The following is a 24278-nucleotide window of genomic DNA, read 5'->3' as shown; positions in this document are numbered from 1 at the left end:
GTGAGAATGCCGGAAATCCACTGAGGATGCAATAATGAGGGACTGGGTGACCGGCGATGGTACCTGAGTACACACCAGCAGGGGGTACAACTAAAGTGGTAATCCACGTTGGAGCCCCATTCTGCAGTAGGTTGAGACCTGCAGAAGAAGGAAAAAAATAAAATAATAATAATAAAAAGCAGCAAGACCTGCGAAAAAAGAGCAGGTCATGTCTGCCTCCTACGGACACTAGACTAAAACTGAATAGCCTAGTGGCTGTGAAGAGGGTATAGCCCACCTGGACAGAGCCAACCTTTTTTAAAATCTAGTGTCGCCTCCTAGTGGTAGCTGGGCATATACCCATGGTGCTGTGTCTCCCAATGATATTAACAAGAAACCATCGTTTTTTTCCTAAACAGATCCTGAGATAATCTGTATCGCATGTGTGAAAGAGGCCTAAGTGCTTGGTTTTCTTTTTTTGGCACTTTTTTTGCTTTGGTTTTTGTGGCATTTTTTTTTTTTTTTTTGCACATAATGGGGAATATTTATCAAAGACCGGAGTTTAACTCCTTGTCTTGAATGAGCAGTATCCTCTATCTCATAAACCGAAATCTAGGCCAGCTCATAGCCAACGTACATGTCAGTCATCAATTTGGTCAGAAAACCTTTCAGAAAGTGAAAAAGGATGAGTAGAAACAACTAGATTTAGGCACAATGGTGTTTAAAAGCTAGCAAACCCGGTGTTTGTGACTTTTTTACACAGGAAAACTTGCATAAAGGGACATGATAAATTCCCCCCAGTGTGTATTATCACTGTCATGGTGTTTTTCTCTATAGAGGTTATGTGAAAACATCTGAAAAAATGCCAAGAGCTACAACATGCGGTCCACAAATAACGGATGCCGCCTGTGTGCCTTCCGCAATTTGCGAACGGAACAGGAGGCCCATTACAGAAATGCCTATTCTTGTGTGCGCAAAACGGACAATAGGACAGGAATCATAATTTTTGCGGGGCCACGGAACCTATTTGCGGACCTATTGAAATGAATGGTTCCGCATACGAACTGTATGCGGAACGCAAAATACGTTCATGTGAACGAGCCCTAAAGACCTATGTGTGAAACTGGTTTCAGAAATCCGTTTTTTTTCCTGTCATAAATGATGGATCTGACACAAATGAATGCAAAATGAGCACAACGGATGCTCTACATAAAAGATCTTCTTTTTTATATCGGATCAGAAGAATCGAAAACGAAGCGGCCTAATAAGGATTTTGGTCTTAATCTTCTGGAACATTTAATCTTCTGGAACAGGGCTGAAGAAATACCTTCATGGTTAAAGGGTTTCTGTCACCTTAAAAATGGGTATTAAGCTGGCTGACAGCGATGTGCTCATGTCAGCTGAACATAACTATATTACTGCCATCTCTCTGCCTGAAGCCTTTATTGAGAAAAACGTACTTTTATAATATGCTAATTAGCCTCTAGAAGCGTTTGCTCACCTCTTTTCACGCCCTTCTTCTCTTGATTGACAGGGCCAGGGCAGCGCTGCTCTCCTCCCGCCGGCCGTGTCTGCAGTGGCTACTTTCACACTTGCGTTCGGGGTTCCGCTTGTGAGCTCCGTTTGAAGGCTCTCACAAGCGGCCCCGAACGCATCCGTACAGCCCCAATGCATTCTGAGTGGATGCGGATCCGCTCAGAATGCCTGTCTGGCTCCGCTTGGCCTCCGTTTCGCTCAGCAGGCGGACCCCTGAACGCAGCTTGCAGCGTTCAGGTGTCCGCCTGGCCGTGCGGAGGCAAACGGATCCGTCCAGACTTACAATGTAAGTCAATGGGGACGGATCCGTTTGAAGTTGACACAATATAGTGTGAAAGTTATGACTAACTTCTGAACAGATCCAAACGTCTGCATTATAGGAGCGGATCCGTCTGTGCAGACACCAGACGGATCCGCTCCGAACATAAGTGTGAAAGCAGCCATCTCGCGCCGTTCAGTATTCGGCGCAGGTGCAGTGAGGAAGCCAGCAGCCGCTGAGCACCCTTTCCTCACTGCGCCTGATACTAATGTTTTCTTAAAATAAAATACATATTCAAAAAGATAGGACAAAGGTTGGTGGACATGGGTCCTATCATGGACATGGTTTGCTAGAGCTGTATTTGCAATTCTGTTCCTTGTTACTGGAAACACGTCCCCTAACAGCTTAGGATGTAGTCTTAACATTAAAAGGTTTAATTTCAATGTCTTCAGGGAAAAAAGGAAGAGACAAGTCTAATTACTGGATGCATTCGATTTATCAGCTTATGGAGACGAACAGCCTGGCAACAAAGTCAGCCATTTTGCTGTAAGTAGCTCTGCTACATCTGCGTGCATAAACATCTACACGGCCAGTGCCACTGACATGTACCATGTAATAACTGCTTTACATGGTTGTGGAAAGATATGTAATGGCCTATAGGTCTCCTGTTACTATCTTCTCAGACAGACACCAGGTGTGCACTACAGTTCTCTCAGTAGTAATGAGGCAGACTACACCACAGAGGATTACACGTGTCCCCGGGCTTGTGCCAGCCATTATTTACAGCAGGAGACTGGACAGCCCGCCTCAGTCACCACACACTAATCCCCTCAGAGAGCTGCGACAACAGACTCTGAGAGGAAGCCGGAAGACGCATTCTGATTGGCCGCTGCGCCCAGAGCCGTTACCATTGCGCAGGCGCAGAGACAGCTGGACGCGGACTGGGCTTTACCTAGGTAACGGGTAGTGTTTACAGCTCACTGACACCGAGGACCGCAGCTCCAGCGGTGAAGAAGCTCCGGGGGTACGAAGGACGGAAGATGCCGGTCAGATTCAAGGTGCTGCTGTGTGTGACGCCACCTCTGCATTGCCTATCGTTTCATTTGTGTCTTATTTGGACAGTATTGAGCTGTGTCCACCTTGTGACTGATTGTAGGACGTAGTGGAAAGAAGAAATGCATGTCTGCTGTAAGATCCTGCCATATAAACTAGGACCACAGAGTGCACTTTAGCATCTTGCAAAGATCAGACATGCAATCTGATTGTTCTGATTGCCAGTGCAGAATCTTACCTGATCATTGGGGCTGAGGGGGGGCGTCGGGATCACCACAAGTTCTTCTAACGTGTCATGTTAATGTCAATTAGAGCGGCAGTGATTAGCGTAAACTTACATAGAAACGGAAAATCTCGCCGGAATTTTTCCGGTCTGGGGTTGCACATCAGACAGTGGCAGGAGCCGAGCCAAATCGCATCACAATTTTGATCTTGTTCCATGGGTAAAGGAAATCAATTACGTTTTTGGAACCACCCCATCGGTGTGTGACTTTTTGCTTCTACTGGTAAACTTATGTATAGTGATTACTGCTTGATTATTGCTACATGTGGTCGGAAATCAAGGAAAATGATAGAATGTAAGGCCAGTCCAAGGCTCTGCTCACTGCACATTTTGCATTTAGGTTTGCCTTGTACAAAGAAAAATATGGCAGTTTATTCGTCAAACATAAATCTCTGACCTATGCCCTGCAGTATGCCATATGTCATGCATAGGCCCCCCATGTTTAAAGGGAACCTGTCGCCACGAAATGCAATGCAATCTGCCTGCAGCATGTTATAGAGCAGGAGGAGCTGAGCAGACTGATATATCATTTTATGGGAAAAGATTCAGTAAAACTTGTAGTGTAGTCATTTAAATCTCTTCTCCTTCTGAGCTTAGGAGTCATGTGGGCGGTCCTAATCAGTGATTGACAGCTGCAACTGTTTGCACAGTCACAGAGAAAAGCCTGTCAGTCATTGTTGAGGCGTCCCACATGACTCCTAAGCTCTGAAAGAGCAGAGAGTGAAATGTATAAATTATACGTTTTAGGGCTCTTTCACACTTGCGTTCTTGTCTTCCGGCATAGAGTTCCGTCGTCGGGGCTCTATGCCGGAAGAATCCTGACCAGGATTATCCCCATGCATTCTGAATGGAGTGAAATCCGTTCAGGATGCATCAGGATGTCTTCAGTTCCGGAACGGAACGTTTTTTGGCCGGAGAAAATACCGCAGCATGCTGCGCTTTTTGCTCTGGCCAAAAATCTGGAACACTTGCCGCAATGCCGGATCCGGAATTAATGCCCATTGAAAGGCATTGATCCGGATCCGGCCTTAAGCTAAACGTCGTTTCGGCGCATTGCCGGAGCCGACATTTAGCTTTTTCTGAATGGTTACCATGGCTGCCGAGACGCTAAAGTCCTGGCAGCCATGGTAAAGTGTAGCGGGGAGCGGGGGAGCAGCATACTTACCGTCCGTGCGGCTCCCCGGGCGCTCCAGAGTGACGTCAGGGCGCCCCAAGCGCATGGATCATGTGATCGCATTGGACACGTCATCCATGCGCATGGGGCGCTCTGACGTCATTCTGGAGCGCCCCGGGAGCCGCACGGACTGTAAGTATACCGCTCCCCGCTCCTACTATGGCAACCAGGACTTTAATAGCGTCCTGGGTGCCATAGTAACACTGAAAGCATTTTGAAGACGGTTCCGTCTTCAAATGCTTTCAGTACACTTGCGTTTTTCCGGATCCGGCGTGTAATTCCGGCAAGTGGAGTACATGCCGGATCCGGACAACGCAAGTGTGAAAGAGCCCTTACTGACTCTTATCCCAGTCTGCTCAGCTCCTCCCGCTCTATAACCTGCTGCCTGTAGCTTACATTGCATTTCCATGGTGACAGGTTCCCTTTACAGAGGACCTGTCCCCTCTCCTAACATCTTAATTGTAGTAACTTCTTGCATTCCCCATGTAATAACAATTCTGCAGCATCTATTCTTATGACTGTCCTTTATTTTTGCTGCTAGAAGTTGTGAAGGAATTATTAGCAGTCTGCCATGAAGGTCCAGATCGGTGTTACCAGTTGGGGCATGTCCCTGCACAGTCTAATAATATCCAGTTAGTGCTGCCAGTGTCAGACTGTGCGGGAACACCACCAACTGTTTAGTACCCTTACTGCAGACTGCTAGCAATTCATTCATAACTTCTAGTAGATATAATAAAGGAACGGCACAACATAGAGACATAAGAACAGATGCTCCAGAATTGTTATTACATGGGGAATGCATGAAGCTATTAACACAGGAATGTCAGGAAAGGTGACCGGTCCTCTTTAACCACCTCAGCCACCATAGCTTAAACACCCTGAAAGACCAGGCCACTTTTTACACTTCTGACCTACACTACTTTCACCGTTTATTGCTCGGTCATGCAACTTACCACCCAAATGAATTTTACCTCCTTTACTTCTCACTAATAGAGCTTTCATTTGGTGGAATTTCATTGCTGCTGACATTTTTCCTTTTTTTGTTATTAATCGAAATTTAAAGATTTTAAATTATGCCCATCAGCGAATACCTTGGGGTGTCTTCTTTCCAAAATGGGGTCACTGGTGGGGTAGTTATACTGCCCTGGCATTCTAGGGGCCCAAATGTGTGGTAAGGAGTTTGAAATCAAATTCTGTAAAAAATGGCCGGTGAAATTCGAAAGGTGCTCTTTGGAATGTGGGCCCCTTTGCCCACCTAGGCTGCAAAAAAGTGTCACACATCTGGTATCTCCGTACTCAGGAGAAGTTGGGGAATGTGTTTTGGGGTGTCATTTTACATATACCCATGCTGGGTGAGAGAAATATCTTGGCAAAAGACAACTTTGTATAAAAAAAATGGGAAAAGTTGTCTTTTGCCAAGATATTTCTCTCACCCAGCATGGGTATATGTAAAATGACACCCCAAAACACATTCCCCAACTTCTCCTGAATACGGAGATACCAGATGTGTGACACTTTTTTGCAGCCTAGGTGGGCAAAGGGGCCCATATTCCAAAGAACACCTTTCGGATTTCACCGGTCATTTTTTACACATTTTGATTTCAAACTTCTTACCACACATTTGGGCCCCTAGAATGCCAGGGCAGTATAACTACCCCACAAGTGACCCCATTTTGGAAAGAAGACACCCCAAGGTATTTCGTGATGGGCATAGTGAGTTCATGAAAGTTTTTATTTTTTGTCACAAGTTAGTGGAATATGAGACTTTGTAAGGGAAAAAAAAATAAAAAAATCATCATTTTCCACTAACTTGTGACAAAAAATATAAAATTCTAGGAACTCGCCATGCCCCTCACGGAATACCTTGGGGTGTCTTCTTTCCAAAATGGGGTCGCTTGTGGGGAAGTTATACTGCCCTGGCATTTTCCAGGGGCCCTAATGTGTGGTAAGTAGGTAAATAACCTGTGAAATCCTAAAGGTGCTCTTTGGAATGTGGGCCCCTTTGCCCACCTAGGCTGCAAAAAAGTGTCACACATGTGGTATCGCCGTATTCAGGAGAAGTTGGGCAATGTGTTTTGGGGTGTCTTTTTACATATACTCATGCTGGGTGAGAGAAATATCTCGGCAAAAGACAACTTTTCCCATTTTTTTATACAAAGTTGGCATTTGACCAAGATATTTATCTCACCCAGCATGGGTATATGTAAAATGACACCCCAAAACACATTGCCCAACTTCTCCTGAGTACGGCGATACCAGATGTGTGACACTTTTTTGCAGCCTAGATGCGCAAAGGGGCCCACATTCCTTTTATGAGGGCATTTTTAGACATTTGGATCCCAGACTTCTTCTCACGCTTTAGGGCCCCTAAAATGCCAGGGCAGTATAAATACCCCACATGTGACCCCATTTTGGAAAGAAGACACCCCAAGGTATTCAATGAGGGGCATGGCGAGTTCATAGAAATTTTTATTTTTTGGCACAAGTTAGCGGAAATTGATTTTATTTATTTTTTTCTCACAAAGTCTCCCTTTCCGCTAACTTGGGACAAAAAATTCAATCTTTCATGGACTCAATATGCCTCTCACGGAATACCTGGGGGTGTCTTCTTTCCGAAATGTGGTCACATGTGGGGTATTTATACTGCCCTGGCATTCTAGGGGCCCTAAAGCGTGAGAAGAAGTCTGGAATATAAATGTCTAAAAATTTTTACGCATTTGGATTCCGTGAGGGGTATGGTGAGTTCATGTGAGATTAAATTTTTTGACACAAGTTAGTGGAATATGAGACTTTGTAAGAAAAAAATAATAATTTCCACTAACTTGGGCCAAAAAAATGTCTGAATGGAGCCTTACAGGGGGGTGATCAATGACAGGGGGGTGATCAATGACAGGGGGGTGATCAGGGAATCTATATGGGGTGATCACCCCCCTGTCATTGATCACCCCCCTATAAGGCTCCATTCAGATGTCCGTATGTGTTTTGCGGATCCGATCCATCTATCAGTGGATCCGTAAAAATCATGCGGACATCTGAATGGAGCTTTACAGGGGGGTGATCAATGACAGGGGTGTAATCAATGACAGGGGGGTGATCAGGGAGTCTATATGGGGTGATCACCACAGTCATTGATCACGCCCCTGTAAGGCTCCATTCAGACGTCCGTATGCGTTTTGCGGATCCGATCCATCTATCAGTGGATCCGTAAAAATCATGCGGACATCTGAATGGAGCTTTACAGGGGGGTGATCAATGACAGGGGTGTAATCAATGACAGGGGGGTGATCAGGGAGTCTATATGGGGTGATCACCACAGTCATTGATCATGCCCCTGTAAGGCTCCATTCAGACGTCCGTATGCGTTTTGTGGATCCGTAAAAATCATGCGGACATCTGAATGGAGCTTTACAGGGGGGTGATCAATGACAGGGGGGTAATCAATGACAGGGGGGTGATCAGGGAGTCTATATGGGGTGATCACCACAGTCATTGATCACGCCCCTGTAAGGCTCCATTCAGACGTCCGTATGCGTTTTGCGGATCCGATCCATCTATCAGTGGATCCGTAAAAATCATGCGGACATCTGAATGGAGCTTTACAGGGGGGTGATCAATGACAGGGGTGTAATCAATGACAGGGGGGTGATCAGGGAGTCTATATGGGGTGATCACCACAGTCATTTATCACGCCCCTGTAAGGCTCCATTCAGACGTCCTTATGCGTTTTGCGGATCCGATCCATCTATCAGTGGATCCGTAAAAATCATGCGGACATCTGAATGGAGCTTTACAGGGGGGTGATCAATGACAGGGGTGTAATCAATGACAGGGGGGTGATCAGGGAGTCTATATGGGGTGATCACCACAGTCATTGATCACGCCCCTGTAAGGCTCCATTCAGACGTCCGTATGCGTTTTGCGGATCCGATCCATCTATCAGTGGATCCGTAAAAATCATGCAGACATCTGAATGGAGCTTTACAGGGGGGTGATCAATGACAGGGGGGTAATCAATGACAGGGGGGTGATCAGGGAGTCTATATGGGGTGATCAGGGGTGATCAAGGGTGATCAAGGGTGAATAAGGGGTTAATAAGTGACAGGGGGGGGGGTGTAGTGTAGTGGTGCTTGGTGCAACATATTACTGAGCTACCTGTGTCCTCTGGTGGTCGATCCAAACAAAGGGGACCACCAGAGGACCAGGTAGCAGGTATATTAGACGCTGTTATCAAAACAGCGTCTAATATACCTGTTAGGGGTTAAAAAAATCACATCTCCAGCCTGCCAGCGAACGATCGCCGCTGGCAGGCTGGAGATCCACTCTCTTACCTTCCGTTCCTGTGAGCGCGCGCGCCTGTGTGCGCGCGTTCACAGGAAATCTCGGCTCGCGCGAGATGACGCATATATGCGTGACTCTGCGCAGGGCTGCCGCCTCCGGAACGCGAATCTGCGTTAGGCGGTCCGGAGGCGGTTAAAAAAAAATATACTAGGATAGGCATAAGGCCATCCTTCATATAAGATAGGGCCAGGGGCTATTCATAGTATTCAGTATATTGGGCAGACTAGATGGGCCAAATGGTTCTTTTCTGCCGACACATTCTTTGGGTAACAGTTGATGGCTGACTTCTGGGATCTACTGTACATCCATTGGGATGCTCAACCTGCAGCCTCCAGCTGTTGCAAAACTACAACTCCCAGCATGCCTGGACAGCCTAAAGCTATAAGAGCATGCTGGGAGCTGTAGTTTTGCAACAGCTGGAGGGCCGCAGGTTGAGCATCCCTGAGAATGGGGTACCTGACTCCCATTTCTCATATCCCTAGTGAACATATCCTAACATATCGCAGGTAAAAAGTGAACTGTACAGATTTGGATGCTCAGTTTTTTAAAATGTGACCAGTGGATCTTACTTTCATTAATAACCTTAGTTTTCTTTTTTTTTGTTGTAATGTAGAGTTTATCGGAATATGACAGGAATTTCAAGTGGAGATCCTATGATGCAGATCAGATGCCGATGTCTACATGGGCCGGCCTTCCTTCTGCTGATCTTGGTGAGAAACTGTAGTCAGTGAACAGCCTCCCAAATGTTAAGATCGGTGCCTCTGCCTATACTTGGCAAAGCAGTGCGCAGGTGCAGGCCTGGTGGTGACCGGGGCTCCCGAGAAATCCCCAAGCCAGAGGAGGAGGGTGGGTCAGAGGACTGCGAGGGGAGCGGTTATGTGGGCACATTGAAGAGGGGCCAGGGCACTTGTGGGACCTAATTTGCATATCTATGTAAAGTATTTTTTTCAGCTTCTGGACGTGGGACAGACACAAAAAAGGTATTATTTTTATGTTGGGCAACTGTGCTATAAAGTGATATGTCAGCTACAGACTCCCTTTAACAACATTAAAGGGGTTCTTCGGGAATTAAGAAAATTAAAATACTTTAATATTACTTTATTATAAATATATTCCCAAACACTTTTCATTATAATGGCTCTTTTTGTCTACGGGGCAATTGTTAAAAGAAATAAAATGGCGGTCGTCCTATTAGTACACACAAAACCTGTCCTAATCACACAAGAACACTGAGGTAAAAAGCATCCTCAGCGTCCTCTTAGCCCTACTTGTCAGGGATGATGATCCTGAATACAGATGATAAGATCTTCAGCTGAATCTCTGTGGGGAGGGAATTCATGCGGAGACATAAAGTACAGAGGACGGACAGGACAGACTGTGGTAATGTGGGGCTGTGGTAATGGAGACTGTAAACAAGTGCTGCTGCTAATTACAGTGGCGGAAATAATTATTTGACCCCTCACTGATTTTGTAAGTTTGTCCAATGACAAAGAAATGAAAAGTCTCAGAACAGTATCATTTCAATGGTAGGTTTATTGTAACAGTGGCAGATAGCACATCAAAAGGAAAATCGAAAAAATAACTTTAAATAAAAGATAGCAACTGATTTGCATTTCATTGAGTGAAATAAGTATTTGAACCCCTACCAACCATTAAGAGTTCTGGCTCCCACAGAGTGGTTAGACACTTCTACTCAATCAGTCACCCTCATTAAGGACACCTGTCTTAACTAGTCACCTGTATAAAAGACACCTGTCCACAGAATCAATCAATCAAGCAGACTCCAAACTCTCCAACATGGGAAAGACCAAAGAGTTGTCCAAGGATGTCAGAGACAAAATTGTAGACCTGCACAAGGCTGGAATGGGCTACAAAACCATTAGCAAGAAGCTGGGAGAGAAGGTGACAACTGTTGGTGCGATTGTTCGAAAACGGAAGGAGCACAAAATGACCATCAATCGACCTCGCTCTGGGGCTCCACGCAAGATCTCACCTCGTGGGGTGTCAATGGTTCTGAGAAAGGTGAAAAAGCATCCTAGAACTACACGGGAGGAGTTAGTTAATGACCTCAAATTAGCAGGGACCACAGTCACCAAGAAAACCATTGGAAACACATTACACCGCAATGGATTAAAATCCTGCAGGGCTCGCAAGGTCCCCCTGCTCAGGAAGGCACATGTGCAGGCCCGTCTGAAGTTTGCCAATGAACACCTGAATGATTCAGAGAGTGACTGGGAGAAGGTGCTGTGGTCTGATGAGACCAAAATAGAGCTCTTTGGCATTAACTCAACTCGCTGTGTTTGGAGGAAGAAAAATGCTGCCTATGACCCCCAAAACACCGTCCCCACCGTCAAGCATGGGGGTGGAAACATTTTGCTTTGGGGGTGTTTTTCTGCTAAGGGCACAGGACAACTTATTCGCATAAACGGGAAAATGGACGGAGCCATGTATCGTGAAATCCTGAGCGACAACCTCCTTCCCTCTGCCAGGAAACTGAAAATGGGTCGTGGATGGGTGTTCCAGCACGACAATGACCCAAAACATACAGCAAAGGCAACAAAGGAGTGGCTCAAGAAGAAGCACATTAAGGTCATGGAGTGGCCTAGTCAGTCTCCGGACCTTAATCCAATCGAAAACCTATGGAGGGAGCTCAAGCTCAGAGTTGCACAGAGACAGCCTCGAAACCTTAGGGATTTAGAGATGATCTGCAAAGAGGAGTGGACCAACATTCCTCCTAAAATGTGCGCAAACTTGGTCATCAATTACAAGAAACGCTTGACCTCTGTGCTTGCAAACAAGGGTTTTTCCACCAAGTATTAAGTCTTTTTTTGTTAGAGGGTTCAAATACTTATTTCACTCAATGAAATGCAAATCAGTTGCTATCTTTTATTTAAAGTTATTTTTTCGATTTTCCTTTTGATGTGCTATCTGCCACTGTTACAATAAACCTACCATTGAAATGATACTGTTCTGAGACTTTTCATTTCTTTGTCATTGGACAAACTTACAAAATCAGTGAGGGGTCAAATAATTATTTCCGCCACTGTATCTACACCCCCAGTATCCTCTCTGTAGGAATGGAGTTCATAAGGAGACATGAAGTACAGAGAGGACTGAGAAGACAGACTATAGTAATGTGTGGATGTGGTAATGGAGACTGCATACAAGTGCTGCTGCTCATTAGCCACACCTCACCCTCCTCTCATGTCTCCTCATCATCTCCATTCACCTGTATTCAGGATCATAATCCTTGACGAGCGGAGAGGAGAAGGAGGCAGCTCTTTACCTCCTGCTGTGTGATTAGGACAGGTTTGGTGTAAACATTTTATTTCCCCTGATGATTGCTTCCTAGACAAAACAAGCCATTTTAACTAATGAAAGGCATTTGGGAATATATTTATAATAAAGTAATATTTAAGTTTTTTAATTTTCTTAATTCTCGGAGAACCCCTTTAAAAAGAACCTGTCACTAGGTTTTGTGGCCACTAAACCACATCCGGAATGGTATTATGTAGATGCAGCTCAGGGATGCTCAACCTGCAGCACTCCAGCTGTTGTAAAACTGCAACTCCCACAATGCCCTGCTGTAGGTTGATAGCTGTAGGCTGTCCGAGAATGCTGGGAGTTGTAGTTTTGCAACAGCTGGAAGGGCCGCAGGTTGAGCATGCCTGCCCAGGATGAATCCAATTTGACATGGGCATGTTGAGAAAGCTAAATGACATGCTAGTGTTTAGTGGCCCCAAATGTTATTGTATATTGGCCAGTGCTTACCGAATTCAGCAACACAACAATTATTCTGAGGATTATGCAGTAGTGTGGAATATGCTGCAAAGTAAGAATGCGTTCAAAAATAGAAGTGTTAATAGTTTCTTTTTAATCAATTAAGGCATGTTTCACACCGGCATAGGGGAACAGCCTGCTGGATCGATAACTATCATGTGCAGCCGTGCACTGCCGGAAATCCGTCCGGCCCCATTCACTATAATGGAGACCGGCGGAGGACCGGTCACAGCACGGCAAATATGCCAAGAGGCGGATGGACAAATACCACTGCACACAGCTTTGGGGAACCTTTTCGTCAGCCTGTGGGCTGCCCCCAGGGTGGTATTCATCATTGCTATTTAGATAAAATGACTGTTGAGTCCTAAACATGGCAGATGTTTGATAACCAATTTGTGTGCTTTGGTGATAATTTGTCTACTTTATTATTATACTTGTTTCCTTCTAAGGTATTACTAGAGAGCCCAACTTTTCTTCAAAACGAAGAGTTCCATATTATAATCCCCAGATTGGAAAAACATTTCATTGGAAAGTAAATGATGGTTTAGCTGCAGAAAGTACAACGTTATGTCAAGATGTTAACAAGCATTCCACGGCTGAAGAGAAAATACGCACCCCAGAGGCTCCGAGATTGCAAAAAAAGACCAGATCACAGTCAGTACCTAGAAAGCTGCCTGACAATGACAGTTTTGCAGTTCCTAGAATTCAGTCCATTGACGAAAATAAAGCAGTGCCCATGACACAGGCTGCAAATGGTAGTGCACCTAACAATAAAGAAATGGAGAAAAGCAAAAGACCACAAGCGCCTGGTGATGCAACTCAAGCCAAAGACAAAAATGGGGTGAGTAGAGAAAATAAGCATGTCTTCACATTGAAAGGGTTGCGCAGTGTTAGGATATTGGTATTTATCCTGAGGATAGGTCATCGATATCAGTTCGGCGGGGGTCCTACTCCTGGCACCCCACCCACTAAAGTGGTTGTCCTGGTTCAGAGCTGAACCCGGACATATTTCATGCTCCGATGCTCTCTCTTGCCCTGCGCTGGATTGCGCAGGGCAAGGGCTTTTTTGTTTATATTATTTCACTTCTAGGCAGAGGCTTCCGCCTAGCATTGTTCCCAGTGATGTCACCGGCTATTATGGGCGGGCTTTAGTGCTGCCCTAGCCATTTTACATGCCGGTGACATGACCGGGCTCACTGCTAGGCGGAAGACGGCATATAGGTAAACACTGAGGAGGATGCAGTGCTCACATGAGCGCCTCGTCCTCTTCATCCAACTTATTGTCGGGTGGATCGTGGCGGAAAAATCATCTTATATCCTAAAACTAAATGTGGTGTAAGGCATGTGCCATAGTAAATATTTCCCAATCTGTTCTTCAAAGGTTGTTTCACAATGAGTGTATTGGGAAGAAAATTCTCCATGTCTTTCAGACCCTCAGGAGCTAAAATGCTCTTGGGACACATATTTTGATGCTGATGATGTCGCCTTATCTGTGATGCGGTATTAAAGTTTTGTATTAAGATTTATATGGACACGACCATATAGAATATTTTGGATTACAGAAGAGTTACTTATAGATACTATGAGAAATGGAGAGCACGAAGACTTATTAAGTTATGTCATATGTACAGTTTCACAGGGTCTTACAGAAGAAGGCAGGTTTGAATGTAGCCCCTTCACACCATCCGCTGAAGATATCTGAGTACAGAAGGCAGTTTGAAAGAAAGAGTCCCACAGAAAACTCACCATTGCTGGCTGCTGAACAGGTATGTCTCTGTATTTGTTTAAAGGTGTTCTACAACCTTTATTAAGTGATGGCCTATATTCACTGATGTGTGAATACACACATTAAAATGAATAGGGACGTGTGCTGTCCGTGGAGAACACGTATAGCACACGTCCGTGGAACACTGACATGTGAAGGAGGCTTAATAGATCTCTATTAGGGTGAATAAGACAAGAGATTAAAACATCCCAGGTTCTAGCCCCCTAAGGGGGCTAATAGTTACTAAATTAAAAGAAGTTAAAAAAAAATCGTAAAATATTAAAAGTTTAAATCCTTTCCCTATTTTACATATAAAAATATATTAACAATTAAAAAAATAAACATTTCAGGTATCGCCGCATCCGAAAACGTCTGAACTATTAAAATATTTCATTTAAATTCTTGTGCGGTGAAAAACACACAATTCTTAGTCACCTTTCCCACCCCCAAAAATTGAATAACAGTGATCAAAAAGTTGTACGTACCACAAAAATGGTACCAATAAAAACAGTTTGTCTCACAAAAAACAAGCCCTCATACAGCTCTGTGGATGTAAATATAAAAAGTTATGGCTTTCAAAAGGTCAATGCAAAGAAAATTTTGATTTTTTTCAAAGGTTTTTTCAACGTAGTTAAACAAAAAAAAAAACGATACACTTTTGGTATCTCTGTATTCATATTAAGACGCAGAATAAGAACGTCATGTCATTTTCAGCACACAGTGAACGCCGTCAAAACCGTTTTTTTATTTATTTTTTATTTAACCCCACAATGATTTTTTTTTTTCCTGTTTTTCAGTAACAGAAATGGTAAATTAAATGGTGCTCTTAAAAAAATAGAACTTATTCCAGAAAAAAATAAGCCCTCATATGGCTATATGAACAGAACATTTAAAAAGTTATGGCTATTGGAACGTGGGGAAGAAAAAATGGAAATGCAAAACCAAAAATGGGAAATGGGCCTGGTACTTAAGGGGTTAAGATATATATATATATATATATATATATATATATATAAAAAAACCTTAATATACATCGCTCAGAATTGTTGGATACGGTATACCAAGATTGTCTTTTGTGCTTTTTGGTAGGTTCAATGGGCATCTAGAGCACTCACCCTACCATTTACCTAATTCACTGCATTTTTCCAATGCTGTCACAGTGTATCAGTGTGGTTTTCAAGTAGTTATGGTATAGGGTGTAGTACATCCAATGGACACCCAATGGTCTTTAAACTGTTTGTTAATGCAGTGTATTAACTGGCATAATGATGACACAGAAATTCCAGAAGACTGAAAGGAAAGGATGCAGAGATTACATACATTTGTGGTTGTTAAAGGGGTTCCCCGGGACAGGTGAGGATCTGACTCCTGGAACCCAGGTCGATCAGCTGTTTGAGGAGGCCGCACCACTCCCGTGAGTGCCACAGCTTACCAAGCACAGTGCTGTACATTGTATAGTGGTTGTGCTTGGTATTTGCAGCTCAGCTCTATTCACTTGAATGGGACTGAGCTGCACCTAGAACATGCAGCCGATGAATATGATGTCATTGGCCTAGGAAGAGGCCTTAGTGCTCACAGAGTGCCGTGGTCTCCTCATACAGCAGATCGGTGGGGGTGCCGGGTGTCGGACCCCCACCAATCTCATATTGATGACCTATCCTGAGGATAGGTCATCAATATGTAAATCCTAGAGAGAACCTCTTTAAAAATGTTTTCTTATTCATAATGGATGCTTTTATTTCCTTTACCAGGTCATACATAATAAGAATCAATCAGTCCCACCATTTAAGGAAATTAAAGTCCGGACAGACACAGAGTATAAAAGTCAGTTTCAGGGGTCACCACCAGCAAAGGGACCAAAGTTAAGAAAAAACTGGGAGGACAAACCTATTTTACAATGTGAACAAGAATATCATTCTCCTAAGAGGAAGGTAAGAAAGGAAATAAGCATCCTAAGGTACTTAAAGGGGTATTTTACGACTTGAACTTTGATGACCTGTCCTCGGGATAGGTCATCAATGTTACATGGGTGGGGTCTGATGCTTGACTCCCCTGCCGATCAACTGTTGGAAGGGGTCACGGCATGCCTCTTCCTTGGACTGTGACATCAACGTCCATAAGTCGCATGGCCTTTCCGCAGCTCATTCCCATTCAAGTGACTGGCATTGAGTTGCAATACCAAGCACAACCACTATGCAATGTATGGGGCTGTGCTTAGTATGTTATGACAAGGCTGCAGAACTTATAACATTATCTATGCTATGTTTACCATCAAACATAACAAAACAAATCATTTGGTCTAGGAAAAAAAGAAAGACGTTAGTAAAGTTGAAAATGGCCTTGCTAACATGGATGCATCTGAAAAAGAGCGAGAAGAAGTTAATAGAAAGATTCTTAAAGAACAAGTTCTTCAACAACTCAGAACTCCCAAGTATTATAGGTATGTGTCATTCTCATGTTAAAGTGATGATGCTTTCTACGTCCAGGGTATTTGACCCTTGCCCCGCTGCTTCCACATGTCACATTCTCTTTAATGTAAAGTAGCCATTAACTCCACTGAAATTGGGACCCACAACCCTTGTGGACAGGATCTTATAAAACAGAAGTCTTTCATAGAAAACTCCTTCAAAGAGGATCTGTCACCTCTCCTGTCCTAAGGATTTGGTAAATATGTTTATTCCCCAATTCTGGAGCATATTGTCTTAGAGCTCCTTGTATTGCTGTTCCTCTGTTATTCCTACTAAATTGACAGCTGGGTGTTACCATTCTCCTTGTCAACTGTGTGTGTGTCTCGCACCTTATAGGGACACACCTGCAACTGGTAGCACACATTTATCCGTTTTTTCATACATTTCTAAGCGGAATAACAGAGAACCGGCACTGTGCAGAGTTTTAGGAAACGGTGCTCCAGAATTGATATTATCAGAAATCTGTTTATCTACGAAGCAGACATGCAGTAGAGGTGACAGGCCAATCTTTTTAGGCCTCTCTATTACGGTTGTTGTGGGTATCGAAATATCGATACCCAATCGATACTTTTGTCCCGGTATCGATACGATACTGGGATTTGACATTTATCAATACTAGGCTGCCCTACTGCGCAGCCTAGTATCAGAGAACATGGAGCGTGCTGCTGTTAGCGCGCGCCATGTTCCCTTAGCAGCACAGGGGAGAAGGAGTCACTCTCTCCCTCCCCCCTGTGCCGCTGCAGCCAATAAGAATAGAGAGGGGCAGAGGAGAGGCGGGCGCACCGCCACCAATGAAAGTTAACGTTTAGTACAAATACAGGTGCCTGCAGCAGAATCACATAGACGTCACCCTGCCTCTGACAGGGAGCGATCAGGTGCACCCCCCCTCCCCCCCAGTATTAAAAACATTGGCGGCGCAGTGCACCCCCTTCCCTCAACTCCCCCAGTATTAAAATCATTGGGTCCCCTCACCTCCTCCTCATTGGTGGTGGCAGTGGCAGCTTCTGATCGGAGCCCCAGCAGTGTAATCCTGGGGCTCCGATCGGTTACCATGGCAGCCAGGATGCTACTGAAGTGAAGTCCTATTGACCCTAATAGAGCTCTAGCAGGGTGAATAGGACAAGGGATGAAAAGATCCCAGGTTCTAGCCCCTAAGGGGGCTAATAGTTATTAAATAAAAAGTAAAAAAAATAAATAAAATTATTAAGTATAAATCACCCCATTCCCAATTTTACATATAAATAAATAAACATATTACATATCGCCATGTCCGAAAAGTCCAAACTATTAAAATATTTTAAAAAATCTCCTATGCGGTGAACAGAAGAAAAAAAAAAGCGCAATTTGCCATTTTTTTAAATGCGGAATGCACGCAGCTTTTTTGATGTTTTATTTTTTTGGCGTAGTATCGAGTATCGCAATACTTTTTTATGGTATCGAAATCAAATCAAAATTTTGGTATTGCAGCAACCCTACTCTCTATAGATTTATGAAAAACGTAGCATGGTCACAAGTATTAGGACTCATTTAGATGGCCGTTTGCGCGGATCTTGGGGCTCTTTTCTTCCGTTCTATGGCTCCGCAAAAAAAATAAAACATGTCCTATGCTTGTCAGTGAAAATCAGGACGTGGCCCCATTGAAGTCTATGGTTCTGCAAAAACGTGGAATGCAATCCATTTTTTGGCAGACATCATTGCAGAGATCCACATTTTTGCGGGCAGCATACGGCTGTCTGAATGAACCATTAGACTAATGAAGAGGAAAAGCTTTATAGACAGCAACATGGCTAAGAAGGTCCCTGTGTGAGTTACTTTTTTTGTTGCTTTTGCCCATAAATGAATTTTTGAAAAAATATTTTTGTGTTCATAAGAGAAATACCATGATCATAATATGTCATTTTTTGCATCCCAGGAATGCAAAGACGGAGTATTCTTCAAACTTTTTATCACCTTCCGAATATAAATATAAGGATGGTGCATGGGTGAGGATAAAGAACCAAATTCACAATCAGGTAAGTGATGTATATAAGAGCTGAGGTTAGTTATCGTAGTTGACTTTGATGAATTCTGAATGGTTAATATCTTCAAACTTCATTCAAACTATTTGCTGCACAGATCAGGCACTTCAAAGAAAGGGCTTGGCACCAGTTGGTCCTAGGAACTCCTGCTATTGCGTTTTTTATGAATCCATTTTTTATATGCGATGTAAATGAAAAGGTTTTAGTTCATGGGTTGCTGTGAATCAGGGTATGGGACTGAGCTTGCAGTACATTTCCCATTTACTACACAATGTATAGGTCTGAACTAATTCCCGCATGCCGTGCCTACTTGAGTTGATGGTGCTGGTGTCGGAAGTCCGTCCCGCACCGGCCTGATATTGAGGACCTATCCTGAAGATCAAAAAAATAATTTTTTTTCAGTTGGTCTTTGTAAAAAAAAAAAAATGTCAACAGTTTTTTCTCTACAGCTTTAACTTTCAGTGCATCTGTAGACTATTGTCCTCTGTTCTACACTGAATCTGTCCCTTACCTTTGGTAGAGTTGAGCGGACACCTGAATATTCGGGTTCGGCCGAACTTGAAAAAAAAACTTAACCCGAACTTGACCCCGAACCCGAACCCCATTGAAGTCAATGGGGACTCGAACTTTTGGGCACTAAAATGGCTCTAAAATAGTCCTGGAACGGGCTAGAGGGCTGCAAAAGGCATCCAAATGTGCTTAAGAGCATGGCAACTGTTCTTCAAACAAATGTGGATAGGGAAATGACTTAAAATAACATAAAATACAGAAAAATTAAAAATAACAATCTGGTTCTAGGAGGAGGAGGTTGAGGAGGCGGTGGATGGGTGGATGTGGCGGTGAAGGTTGACGTGGCGGTGTAGGTGGAAGCGGCGGTGAAGGATGAATAGGTAGCCAACACTGATTTGTGTTATTTTTTATTTTTAAATTGGGGAATCCCCCAAAATATTGGGACATATAACAAAATAAAACAAAGAATAAGTGCACTTGAGTACAAGAATGGATGGTTGAGGCTGGTATAAATGTCTATTCTGAACAAGGTACGGACAAGTTCTGTGGGATCCATGCCTGGTTCATTTTAATAAATGTAAGCTTGTCCACATTGGCTGCGGCCTGTGATAATGCTCTCTGCCGTGTTAAACACACGTTCACACTATACACTGGCTGCAGGGCAGGTCAGCACCTCCAAGGCTGACAAAGCTTTTCCACATTTGGGCCATGCTAACCCTGCCTTCTCAGGTGCTGGCGGTGCCCCAGCTGCGATGGCGACCTCTTCCTCCTCCTCTGCCTTCGCCTTGTGCTTCCACTGTGCCCCGGCTGTCAGGTGGAAATGCCATCAGCAGCGTGCGCTTGTAGTCGCGCATCTTCCGATCAGTAACAGATGTTTTCACTAAATTTAGGCCCCTGTCAGCAATGCAGAGCAGGGGTTCATTCACAGCAAAAGGGGGATCTTGTCACCCAGAAATAGAACAGAGGATTTTGAGAGATTTAGGCCCCTGTCACCCAGGCACAGCAGGGGTTCATTCACGGCAAAAGGGGGTTCATGTCAACCAGCAATAGAACAGAGGATTTTGAGAGATTTAGGCCCCTGTCACCCAGGCACAGCAGGGGTTCATTCACGGCAAAAGGGGATTTTTGTCACCCAGCAATAGAACAGAGGATTTTGAGAGATTTAGGCCCCTGTCACCCAGGCACAGCAGGGGTTCATTCACGGCAAATGGGGGTTCTTGTCACCCAGCAATAGAACAGAGGATTTTGAGAGATTTAGGCCCCTGTCACCCAGGCACAGCAGGGGTTCATTCACGGCAAAAAGGGGTTCATGTCACCCAGCAATAGAACAGAGGATTTTGAGAGATTTAGGCCCCTGTCACCCAGGCACAGCAGGGGTTCATTCACGGCAAATGGGGGTTCTTGTCACCCAGCAATAGAACAGAGGATTTTGAGAGATTTAGGCCCCTGTCACCCAGGAACAGCAGGGGTTCATTCACGGCAAATGGGGGTTCTTGTCACCCAGCAATAGAACAGAGGATTTTGAGAGATTTAGGCCCCTGTCACCCAGGCACAGCAGGGGTTCATTCACGGCAAATGGGGGTTCTTGTCACCCAGCAATGGAACAGAGGATTTTGAGAGATTTAGGCCCCTGTCACCCAGGCACAGCAGGGGTTCATTCACGGCAAAAGGGGGTTCATGTCACCCAGCAATAGAACAGAGCATTTTGAGAGATTTAGGCCCCTGTCACCCAGGCACAGCAGGGGTTCATTCACGGCAAAACGGGGGTTCATGTCACCCAGCAATAGAACAGAGGATTTTGAGAGATTTAGGCCCCTGTCACCCAGGCACAGCAGGGGTTCATTCACGGCAAAAGGGGGTTCATGTCACCCAGCAATAGAACAGAGGATTTTGAGAGAATTAGGCCCCTGTCACCCAGGCACAGCAGGGGTTCATTCACGGCAAAACGGGGGTTCATGTCACCCAGCAATACAACAGAGGATTTTGAGAGATTTAGGCCCCTGTCACCCAGGCACAGCAGGGGTTCATTCACGGAAAAAGGGGGTTCATGTCACCCAGCAATAGAACAGAGGATTTTGAGAGATTTAGGCCCCTGTCACCCAGACACAGCAGGGGTTCATTCACGGCAAATGGGGGTTCTTGTCACCCAGCAATAGAACAGAGGATTTTGAGAGATTTAGGCCCCTGTCACCCAGGAACAGCAGGGGTTCATTCACGGCAAATGGGGGTTCTTGTCACCCAGCAATAGAACAGAGGATTTTGAGAGATTTAGGCCCCTGTCACCCAGGCACAGCAGGGGTTCATTCACGGCAAATGGGGGTTCTTGTCACCCAGCAATAGAACAGAGGATTTTGAGAGATTTAGGCCCCTGTCACCCAGGCACAGCAGGGGTTCATTCACGGCAAAAGGGGGTTCATGTCACCCAGCAATAGAACAGAGCATTTTGAGAGATTTAGGCCCCTGTCACCCAGGCACAGCAGGGGTTCATTCACGGCAAAAGGGGGTTCATGTCACCCAGCAATACAACAGAGGATTTTGAGAGATTTAGGCCCCTGTCACCCAGGCACAGCAGGGGTTCATTCACGGCAAAAGGGGGTTCTTGTCACCCAGCAATAGAACAGAGGATTTTGATGAACGTGAGCTTGTCCACATTGGCTGTGGACAGGTGGCTGCGTCTGTCTGTAATGACGCCTCCTGCCGTGCTAAATACACGTTCAGAGAGTACACTGGCTGCAGGGCAGGCCAGCACCTCCAAGGCATACAGGGCAAGCTCTGGCCATGTGGACAATTTGGAGACCCAGAAGTTGAATGGGGCAGAACCATCAGTCAGTACGTGTAGTCGTGTGCACAGGTACTGTTCCACCATGTTGTTCAAATGCTGCCTCCTGCTAACCCGCTCCATATCAGCAGTTGGGGCCAGTTGTTGCGGCGAGGTGACAAAGCTTTTCCACATGTCGGCCATGCTAACCCTGCCTTCTGAGGTGCTGGCGCTGACAAAGCTGCGTTGGCGACCTCTTCCTCCTCCCCTGCCTTCGCCTTGTGCTTCCACTTGTCCCCCAGCGTCAGTCGGGAATGCTCTCAGGAGCGCGTCTACCAGTGTGCGCCTGTAGTCGCGCATCTTCCGATCACGCTCCAGTGAGGGAATTAAGGATGGCACATTGTCTTTGTAACGGGGATCCAGCAGGGTGGCCACCCAGTAGTCAGCACACGTTAAAATGTGGGCAACTCTGCAGTCGTTGCGCAGGCACTGCAGCATGTAGTCGCTCATGTGTGCCAGGCTGCACAGAGGTAAGGACAAGCTGTCCTCTGTGGGAGGCGTATCGTCTGCGTCCTCCGTATCCCCCCCAGCCACGCACCAGTGATGGGCCCGAGCTGTGTTGGATACCACCCCGCTGTGAACATGCTACATCCTCATCCTCCTCGTCCTCCAGTAGTGGGCTCTGGCTGGCCAAATTTGTACCTGGCCTCTGCTGTAGCAAAAATCCTCTTTCTGAGCCACTTCTAAAAGACTGGCCTGAAAGTTTTAGAGATGACCCCTCTTCCTCCTCCTCGTCCTGGGCCACATCCTCTTCCATCATCGCCCTAAGTGTTTTCTCAAGGAGACATAGAAGTGGTATTGTAATGCTGATAACGGCGTCATCGCCACTGGCCATGTTGGTGGAGTACTCAAAATAGCGCAAAAGGGCACACAGGTCTCGCAGACAGACGAGCGGCGGCACGATGAGAACGCCAGAAGCGCGCACAGACGGATCGCACTTTATGCAGCAGCTCTGACATGTCAGGGTAGTTGTGAATGAATTTCTTCACCACCAAATTCAGCACATGCGCCAGGCAAGGGATATGCGTCAAACCGGCTAGTCCCAGAGCTGCAACGAGATTTCGCCACTTATCGCACACCACCACTTCGGGCTTGAGGCACACTGGCAGCAACCACTCGTTGGTCTGTTGTTCTATACCCCGCCACAACTCCTGCGCGGTGTGGGGCCTGTCCCCCAAACACATCAGTTTCAGAATAGCCTGCTGACGTTTACCCCTGGCTGTGCTGAAGTTGGTGGTGAGGTCTGTGGCTGACCGGATGAGGAGGTGGTAGAAGAGGAAGAGGAAGCCGAGTAGGAAGAGGAGGCAACAGGAGGCAAAGAATGATGCCCTGCGATCCTTGGCGGCTGTAGGACGTGCGCCAAACGGCCCAGCCGCCACTACATTTACCCAGTGTGCAGTTAGGGAGATATATAGCGTCCCTGGCCGTGCTTACTGGTCCACGTATCTGTGGTTAGGTGGACCTTGCCACAGATGGCGTTGTGCAGTGCACACTTGATTTTATCCGATACTTGGTTGTGCAGGGAGGGCACGGCTCTCCTGGAGAAGTAGTGGCGGCTGGGAACGATGTACTGTGGGACAGCAAGCGACATGAGCTGTTTGAAGCTGTCCGTCTCCACCAGCCTGAATGACAGCATTTCAAATGCCAGCAGTTTAGAAATGCTGGCATTCAGGGCCAGGGATCGAGGGTGGCTAGGTGGGAATTTACGCTTTCTTTCCAAGGTTTGTGAGATGGAGAGCTGAACGCTTCCGTGTGACATGGTGGAGATGCTTGGTGACGGAGGTGGTGTTGTTGGTGACACATCCTCTGTTTGCTGGGCGGCAGGTGCCAACGTTCCTCCAGAGGCGGAGGAAGAGACCGAGGCAGCAGCAGAAGCGGGAGCAGGAAGGGCCTGAGCCCTTTCTTGGTTTTGAAGGTGCTTACTCCACTGCAGCCCGTGTCTCTCATGTAGATGCCTGGTCATGCAGGTTGTGCTAAGGTTCAGAACGTTAATGCCTCGCTTCAGGCTCTGATGGCACAGCGTGCAAACCACTCGGGTCTTGTCGTCAGCACATTGGGTGAAGAAGTGCCATGCCAGGGAACTCCTTGAACCCAGTCTTCCTCCCTGACCTCCTTTTCGGTCTGCACACTGCAGAAAGACGCAGCAGTTGGCACCTGTGTTTCGTCATCATCAGAGACGTGCTGAGGTGGTATTCCCATGTCCTCATCAGGAAACATAAGTGGTTGTGCGTCAGTGCATTCTATGTCTTCCACCCCTGGGGAAGGGCTAGGTGGATGCCCTTGGGAAACCCTGCCAG

The 24278-nt window shown here is 45.7% G+C and overlaps 1 protein-coding gene across 3 annotated transcripts in view; it reads left to right on the top strand.

Annotated features, from left to right (window-relative positions):
• The first annotated feature begins 2695 nt into the window (after positions 1-2695).
• MDM1 (Mdm1 nuclear protein) overlaps positions 2696-24278 on the top strand; it is a 53873-nt gene continuing 32290 nt past the window's right edge. For 2 of the 3 annotated variants that reach the window (XM_040409616.1, XM_040409600.1), the window contains exons 1-7: positions 2696-2832; positions 9236-9332; positions 12852-13243; positions 14034-14168; positions 15919-16098; positions 16471-16607; positions 18548-18647. In XM_040409616.1, the coding sequence (XP_040265550.1) occupies positions 2815-2832; positions 9236-9332; positions 12852-13243; positions 14034-14168; positions 15919-16098; positions 16471-16607; positions 18548-18647 (1059 nt within the window). In that variant the 5' untranslated portion in view covers positions 2696-2814. The remainder of the gene's footprint in view (positions 2833-9235; positions 9333-12851; positions 13244-14033; positions 14169-15918; positions 16099-16470; positions 16608-18547; positions 18648-24278) is intronic. The other variant, XM_040409610.1, reaches the window with a different exon arrangement.

This window comes from Bufo bufo, chromosome 1 (genome assembly GCF_905171765.1).
Source record: "Bufo bufo chromosome 1, aBufBuf1.1, whole genome shotgun sequence".
Lineage (NCBI taxonomy): Eukaryota > Metazoa > Chordata > Amphibia > Anura > Bufonidae > Bufo > Bufo bufo.
Note: the sequence above shows the minus strand (reverse complement) of the source record. Positions and strands in the feature narration are given on the sequence as shown.